The sequence below is a fragment of the Channa argus genome, chromosome 19 (genome assembly GCF_033026475.1).
Source record: "Channa argus isolate prfri chromosome 19, Channa argus male v1.0, whole genome shotgun sequence".
NCBI lineage: Eukaryota > Metazoa > Chordata > Actinopteri > Anabantiformes > Channidae > Channa > Channa argus.
This window is the reverse complement of record NC_090215.1, coordinates 5969306-5978172: the sequence shown is the minus strand read 5'-3', so window position 1 is coordinate 5978172 and position 8867 is coordinate 5969306. Positions and strand designations below refer to the sequence as shown.

At 37.2% G+C, this 8867-nt stretch overlaps 1 protein-coding gene across 1 annotated transcript; it reads left to right on the top strand.

Moving 5' to 3' along the window:
- Positions 1–237: 237 nt before the first annotated feature.
- alg14 (ALG14 UDP-N-acetylglucosaminyltransferase subunit) lies at positions 238–7149 on the top strand. Its single transcript, XM_067486080.1, has 4 exons — positions 238–450; positions 1445–1596; positions 2267–2389; positions 6833–7149. Exons 1-4 carry the CDS (start codon positions 306–308, stop codon positions 7061–7063), a joined length of 651 nt encoding a protein of 216 aa, XP_067342181.1. The 5' UTR covers positions 238–305; the 3' UTR covers positions 7064–7149.
- Positions 7150–8867: the final 1718 nt, after the last annotated feature.

Sequence of the window (8867 nt, the reverse complement as noted above, 5' to 3'; positions counted from 1 at the left end):
AAACTATTCATAACATAGACAAAAGTGAGGAGGGTATGCACTAGAATCAACAAGACTCTGTTCAATACAAAAAAAATGTATAACTGAGGTATAAAGCATGACAGTCACTTAATCGAATAATAAAAATGGACAGGCTTAATAGAAAGAATGTATTTATTGTAGTTATTTAAATTCTGCCAATCGTCACCACTCCAATCCAGAAGGTGGAGTTAATGCACCTTCACACTGATCTGTCAACCGCCACTAAACCTTTAAGAAGAAAAAGCAGAAGCAGAAGGTGCAATTTTTCATGGTAAACATCTACTATGACGTTCCTGGTTGGAGCTGTGTTTGCTGTTTTACTCATATGTTTGGTATTTATTATCCGGTTATACATTGTTGTGAAGACTGGATCACATCATAAACCCGGAAGAAAAGGTCCTATTGCTGTTCTTGTCGTTGCAGGATCAGGTAACGAAAAAATTAATTTAACATCCACGATTGTTTCTTATGAGTCATATACACAAATATAGCCAAACTATATTTTGCTTTCCGAGTTGTTAACAATTAGCTTCTCTTGCATTATGCCAAACAAACAGAATCCGTTCTCTTCGTTTTTCTCTACCATTAGCCAACTTCCTTAGCTACCATGCAAACAACACGTATTGCACTGGACTATACCAACACTACGAGCAAGGATGGGGGTGGTGCTTTTCAAATATACATTTACGTTTACTTTTTACATTTAGTCATTTAGCAGACACTTCTGTCCAAAGCATCTTACAAGCGAGGTACAAGGCAAGCTAAAATATATTTCCGACTGTACTTGTCTTCAACTGAAACGTGCGTTTAGCTAAACAGTTATTACTCTTTTGAACTTATATGTACCCATATAAATATAAACAGACCAAACTATTCATACTTCGATCCAGAGAGTATCTGATTAATATTATGACAAAATGTATTACATGGCCAAACCTTTGTGGTCACTAGCACATTTTTGCAATGTTATTTGGATCTTCTGCTATAACAGCATACACTTCTCTGGAGGCTTCCTGTAAGGATTTGGTCCCATTCAGCACTGAGAGAAATTTATAATAAAAGATAAGGTCTATTCCACAGTTTGTTCTTAAGTTCATCTCAAATGTGTTAGACATGGATGGGGATTCTGTACATATAAGATGATCAAATTATTCCTCAAAACACTGGGGAAACCATTTCTTTATGAAACTGGCTTTAAGCCTTTGTTTAAAAAGTAGAACAAAAAAAACATACATTATAGTTTGGTTTTCTTTACTTAAATACTGTAGTTAATTGAAAGCTTTATAATAATGCCAGACATGAACAAGCATCATAGATTGAATTTTATTCACTTTTAAGCTCTCACTCTTGATGTTTTTGTTGCACTTACCTTTATCATGTTCCAATCATGTGTAATTGACAGCATGTCTTCTGTGTTTTCCAGGTGGTCACACCACAGAGATACTGCGGCTGATGGAGTGCCTTTCCACAGCTTACACCCCTCGTCACTATGTCATTGCAGACACTGACAAGATGAGTGAAGAGAAAATCTGCACCTTTGAAAGCTCTAAGCAACACTCAGACTCTGAGTCACAGGTACGCTGTTGTCCAGGTGGTATGTTAAGGTATGAAGGCTAAGGACATGTCCCTACCAGTGTCCTTTTGTATGCTTTTTACAGTCATAACATCACACAGAAACATTGTCTGTTTAAAACAAGGTTTGTTGATTGTAGTCATCATGCAGGTTTTTTTTTTCAATGCAGCTTTTTAAATAGTTGGCACGTATACTTCATGTGTTCGGTAATCAAATCCTTTCAGTTATCGCAGGTAAAACGAAGCTCTGGTTCTTGCAGCAGTCTCAGAACATGAATTTAAAAAATGATCAGCCGCAGTGTTAGTGTTAACCAGCAGGTGGCATGTGTGAACTTTCCATCTTGCGCTTTTTTTGTACTTATGACATCATTTTAGTTTTTTTTTTCTGTGGCATTTTGCTTCCATTGAGCAGCTACATTGTAGATAAAGACAGTAAATATGGAGGGTAAGAAAGGGGTTGGTATGATGAAACAAAGTTTCACAGCTGCAATTGCACCAGTGATAGTTTGCATTGATATATGCCACAAAATATACTGTAATTAACATATTTCTTTTTGGTTATTAGTGAGCTGAACTTTTATTGTTTTGTGGCAGTGCAGATATGTTTGCATTGTGATACAATTAGGATTTTTTCTAACTGCCTATAAGTAAAAATCTTGTCCTTCTTCCACAGTTTACCATCTGTCGGATACCACGAAGCCGGGAGGTGCATCAGTCTTGGAGTTCAACTGTTGTCAGCACCCTAAATGCCCTGTTGTACTCACTCCCTCTGGTGTTCAGACTAAGACCTGACATGGTGAGTGGACATGAAGACCAGTCTGTAAAAGTTCTCACATTGCTATATATATAGTGCATACCAGGCAAATAGAGGGTCTTAATATTGTTAATTGTTGCATTATGTGGAACGACCCAGTGTTTTTGGAACTTACCCAATGCCACTGACTCAAAGTGAGGATATGTCTGCAGATTGTAAGCATTATTTTGATTCTCTGTCATTTATCAGTCCCCCATCTTTATAGAAGTACTGATTTATCCAGAAGACCATCATTCTGTTCAACTCTATCCTTCACTTACAGCCATGTGCAGATAATGCACAAATATGATAAAAATTTGTCCTCATGAAACACACAGTGCGGACATTTAATTTGTGTTGCATAACACGATCATGCTCATTGAATTACATAGCCTCTACTTCATCAATAGATTGGCTTTTGAAATTCTCATCCCAAGAACAAATTAAACAATATGCAATTGTTCTTGCCCACATACTTTGGACTTTAGATTATAGGATATAGAGGTGCAGGTATCTTTCTGAAAGATGAAGAAGGTGGACTGTTTTCCACAAATGAAAAGAAGTCTGTGTACAGGTACAAGAATGTGTCAAATGTCGGAATAACTTTGAAAAATGCTGCCTGGACATCCACCTGATTGTCTGTAGGTTTACATACACAATTACAGTATAGGTGCTGCTGTGGGAATACATGTGGACTCTCCTCAGGTGGTTTGGCTTCAGTCTTGCATCTGTGTCACTTAACCCTGTCATTTGATGTCTATGTTGAATCTCTGCACTATTTAAAGCTGGTGTCCTGGAAATATTCGGTGTTAGTAAGTAATAATTATTGTTATAAATCCAACAATCTGGCATGTTTATTGTGTTTGGTGTTTATCAGGTTTATTAGAACCTACCTGACCTGGTTAGCAAACAATTATGACATATAATGCAATATATAAGATATAATGCAAATACAGCATGTTAGTCTACTGGGGGAGATGTGTCTAATCTCTCAGCACACATTTATACTCTTGTTTATTATTCTCTCTCCATGCTTGTATCTAGTTGGAGCAAAATGAACAGCATACAGCAGATCCAATAACTATGAGAAATGACGATTGAATTCTGACAGTAAATGTAATTTTATAGTGTGATACACTGACATAGTGGAGTGACTCAGCAGTGTCTCTGTAGCCTGCAGAAAAACAAACCATTTCTTAGAAGTTAAACCAACTACAAACTGGCACTAGCAAACAGCAGAACTAGCACTTAGTTTGCGTTAGTGGCATTAATATTACATGGTCTGTTACGTCATGGGTCAGTTAATTTTCTCTTTTCTTGAGTTTTTTTGCAGATAGTAAAAGTTTTATGTGTACAGGTCACAATATTTCCACCTCCACTGCAATATATTGTATTATAGTATGTGCTGCTCACAGCATTGAATTGGATTTAATTAAATTTTCTAAACTTTAATAGCAAAATCATTTTTCAGGAACAATGTCCCCATTCGTCTGGATAATCTGCAGTATACTTAGAAACAGTTTTCATAGGAAATTCTACTTTATTACAAAGTGAATTTATGATTAAACTAAAATTTTAATGAAAGATGTGAAAGTCTGTATAGATTGTGTGGAACCTAAGTAATTTGTGCAGAAAATAATAGTATTAAATGTGGTGTGCCACGATAACTTTTTGTCATTGTCCAGCAGAATCCTCTAGTTGTTGGTGGCTGGATGGAAACAAAGCCAGGGACTTAGTGCCAGGACATTTGTGCAAAGAATGTTCCAGCCAGGCTTATGACCACAGCAGGGCCGAGGAACAGTTGTGGACCTCCAACCCACTCTTATCACCTTTTATAGAGAGCTTCTAAATAGGGCAATAACATCACAAATACATTGTCCAAAATTTCCCACCTGATGTGTGGTGATGGGAGTTGTGTGTCCAGCCAGTAAAAATATGGCTTGGTTTGCAAATACAATCCTCTTTTATTAACATAAATACACATAGACCTAACATTTTATTTTATCATTCGTTAGTTGAATTATTTCACATTGTATCAGTTCATTACTGTAAAAGCTTGTTATTATTTCAATGGCACACAACTATATGCAGTTTTTACAGTGTAAGAAATGAAGTTACCAGATTATGTAAGTGTGTGTAAATCCAGTGCCTGGAAATCTGTGTGGGGAAATATGATTTCCATCTCTAGCAGCCAGAGGGTGAAGTTCAAGTGAAGCAGCCCTCTGCTGTTTATGGCAGGCTTGAAGATTTTATCCTTTTATTTAGTGAATGACTATGATTTGTAAACTGATCGCATGGTTTCCACAGTTAAAAAGCGAAAGTATTCTAATGTGAACCATTTCATTTTGTGGGTGTAATATAAGTGCTCTGTGCACGAATGATAGAACTGAAAGTAATTCTGTGCTGTGCAGTACTCTGCAGCTGCTAGTGTGTCAGTGCCGTGGAGCTGAATGATGACTTCTCCAGACTCCAGGGCAGCTCAGTCTGGTTTCCTGTAAACTCAACTCCCTCAGCCTCCTCCAGTCTTGAAGTCACTTATTCATCCCAATCCCCTCCCCCTCCTGCCTTTCTGAGCCTCAATGAGCTTCCTTCACTGCCGCAACTGAGTCACACACATAATAGTTTGTGCTTGCTTTGTGTTTTTAATTTTCAGACTACATTATTAGCACGTCTTCACGCTGGATGTCGAGCAATGTAATCTCAAAACATACTACACAACTTTCTAAAACCTGAGCTCTTTCTGCAGCTGATGCATACAGGGTAATCACATTTTAGCAAAAATAATGGTCTACTAGTAAAACCCTATTACAGGTGGTGAACATAATTTGAATAGTTCTACCAGAAAGAGATTTAAAAAAAATTGTTTTCTTGTATCCTGTGTTGTTCCACAAGATCTAAAAAAGTGAACATATCTAAGGTAAAATGGCCAAGGTTTGAGAAAGTTAAATTTTTATTGTACACATGGTCCCAGTCTGGGCAGCGTTGTGAACTGTTTAAGCATTTCCACCTCATGGCTAGGAGATCCCCAGTCCAAATCTACGGGCCAACTCTGGGCCTGTCTGTGTGGAGTTTGCATTTTCTTTCCGAGGTTTTTTTCCTGAGTTACTCCAGTTTCCTCCCACAGTCCAAAGACGTGTTAGGTTAATTGGTGTGATAGTGACTGGTTGTCTGTGTTTGTCTCTCTGTGCTGGCCCTGAGACAGACTGGTGATCTGTCTAGCGTGCGTCCTGCTTCTCACCCACATCCCTGAACAGGATAAGTTACAGATAATGGATAGATAGATGGGTCTAAATTCTTTAAGGCTGGATAATGGCTGGGAGTAACGGGAGATTTACTACTATCAAATGTTAGTGTTATATTAAAATTTCCATAGTTAAAGTTTAATTTTGATGTTTATCAACTTTGTGTGTTTTGTTAAACTTGGAAATATTAGTTTTCCTGCTGGTTAAAAATACTATTGAATAGAACTTGCTAAAACGGGCAAAAAAGTTTCTTTATTGGTGTTTTGAGTTGTGAAAATGTAAAACTAACTGAATTAAGTTAACTAAACTTGATAAAACTTAATTCACTTTTCAGTCACATGAACAGTTAATGGAACCACATTCTTTCCTTTTCACATTTTTTATTTTAAAGTTAGTTCTTCATTTGACATAAAAACCTGACTTTTGGTACCAATATCAGTACAAATACAACATACGAGGCTGTGAAGTAATATGAGGGAAGGGATTCAGCACTTAACTTCACCATGGTTAGCATCAATTTTATTATTACGTAAAAATAACTATGTATCAAATCGGATCTGACAATTTCATGAAAAATGGGTTCCTCAGACTACAAAAACAAATCCCCCGCAGAGTTTTAACTCAATTCATGCTGGGAAGTCTGTTAGTTTTGTTTCTGTGAAAAATTAATGAGTTGGATGAACTCTCAGCAGTTCATTCATTCACCTCTACATTTCATGATAGAGGCTTTGAGCTCCTTTTCTTAATTAAATGGTCTGAAAACGATCTAAGTTTAGCTTTAAAAAAAAACATATTTACATTAACAAGAAAAGTTGAGTTCATTTCCCTAGATTCCTGCATGAATAATATTGAATATTTCTAAATACTCATAAGAAACTAACAATTGTTGGGTATACATCTCTAACAGCAAAAAGCTCTTACAATAGCAGCATTTTAAGCCTACCTTAAAGAAAGGTCTGCGAAATACTGGAGGACTGGTATTTACTAAGCAAGAACTGAATATTGTTAGCCAACTATTTTTCACACACTAATACAACAGTCAGACACACAAAGATTGTTCCTGGAACCAGTTTCTTTCATGCGGTGTAGCCTGATGTCCTGAACAGGACACTGCTTTCTATGTAGCTTATAAATAGAGAGTATCTGTCACTTCCTGGAATGTACTCATCCTCCTCCTTTCTTTGTCATTTTGTTGTTGTTTCAGGTGCTGTGTAATGGCCCAGGGACATGTGTTCCGCTGTGCATGGCAGGACTCCTGCTTGGAATTCTGGGAATGAAGAAAGTCCTGATAGTTTATGTTGAAAGTATTTGCCGGGTGCAGATGTTGTCACTCACAGGGAAGATCCTGTACCCGATATCAGACTACTTCTTTGTGCAGTGGCCCTCTCTGAGGGACAAATATCCCAAATCAATTTTTCTTGGAAGAATAGTGTGAAACATTTCTTACACATGGGCACAAATATAGGTTGCAATGTTTGTAATAATTCTCTAAATTACATAAATGCTATTTTTTTATTGTTATGCTTGTTCATGTTTCTGTTGTACATTTCAAAAATATTCTGAGGTCACCACAGTATACTTGATGTTACACAAGAAAAAAGCTCTTAGTTTAGTTGAACACTTATTGATTCATACCTACTTTACCTTTTATCAAACACTACCTAAGGACAAATTCCAATAATTCCATTTCATTCCATTAATGCTGTAAGAGGTAAATGAGTTAAGTAATAGAGTTTGGAATATATCTAAATTGACAGTCAGTAGAGAAAGCAACATCATTCCACAGTTCTGTATTAAAGACAATCTCCGAGAAACTTCCTGTTAATAAAAAAATAGCAGATTGAGACATTGATGAAAACACCTATCATCTAATGTAAGGTGAAGACCTACCACTCAGCTCAATCATTCATTAACTGCAGGTACTCAGCCAGAAGTGATCTGAATGATCCTCCGTTGTGAGTGAAAAGGCTCTTATGTTTTCTATCTGCTGGCTGACACATAATGGCCTGTCTGTGTTGGTGGAAGCAGCAAGTGCAAATTAAAAGCACATTTGTCTGCTTACAACAAATCACTTATGTTGCACCAGTGGTTTATCCTTCAACTCTTTGTCGCTTGTATTTGAGGCTGACAGACAGTCTTATTCACTGTAGTCTCTGAACCATTGGTCATGTTCTTTTAATGTAACGTTTGCATCACACCGAGGCCAGGACTGGTCTTTTGTGTCAGTGGCATACTCAGTGTTGTGTTTTTCTTTCTCTGTGATGTGTTTCCTGTTCCTGGATGTAGAAATTGACAGGAAGAGCTATGAAACAATTAATGGATTACATTACCAATCATTACCGACATTACCAAGGTCCATCCCCACCCTGCAGAGATTGAGTGAACTGCGGGAAGGTGTTCCCGCCTGAAATGAGTCTGAATATTGAACATTTTTACGGACTTCCCAATGGTTTCACTGTCACTTAATTTAAGTTTAGAAACTTTAAATTAATCAACCAATCATAAAAAAAATATTACTGTTGAGAATGCATGCAGACAGCGGTGGGACTTTATTTTCATGGGTACACCATGCGGCCAATCCCATGTGAGGACAGACATGTCATAATGTTAAGACTTTTGCCTTTATTTATTTGATTTGTTTGCTATGGTTCTGTGTTCAGTTGTTCATGTATGTATGACAAACAAAATACTGGATGCCCTTCCTGGCCACAGCCCTCCCATTTTGTCTGGGCTTGGGACTGGCACCAAGGATGTCCTTGGTGGATGGGTAGGGTGGGATTTGAACCTGCAGCCCTCTGCATTCCAACCCAAAGCTCTACCACTAAGGCCCCCTGTTGTATGACAGACACTTAATATTTATTTTGTTTCACGTTCGAATTGAGCAAGTAACAAAGCAATTAAACAGAAAACGTTTCTCAAAATAATTCCAAAGAACATGGTAAGAAACTGTATCTCCCCAGCTAAACACTTTCACTTACTACCTTATAGTTCATGTCCATTGGTTAGCTTCAGTAGCTACATAGAAACATTTCCTTGACAGTTGGTTAGGCAAACTTCAAAGGCAGTTATGTGATGTAATTTGTGACGTCACTAGTACGCTTCTTGTCTACCTAACCTTTCAAGACACAGCAACTACAGATAAAATTAAAAAGAACAAACAGAGAAAAACCCTTATTGGCTCATACACAAGACTTTTATGTAAACACTTAAAAACAAATTGCTTACACAAACATTCATAG

Bases quoted from the DNA above. Each gene is read 5' to 3' on its own strand.
- alg14 (XM_067486080.1), top strand. From the start codon at position 306: ATGACGTTCCTGGTTGGAGCTGTGTTTGCTGTTTTACTCATATGTTTG. The intron at 451-1,444 runs GTAACGAAAAAA...TGTGTTTTCCAG, and splicing joins TCTTGTCGTTGCAGGATCAG to GTGGTCACACCACAGAGATA. The intron at 1,597-2,266 runs GTACGCTGTTGT...CTTCTTCCACAG, and splicing joins ACTCAGACTCTGAGTCACAG to TTTACCATCTGTCGGATACC.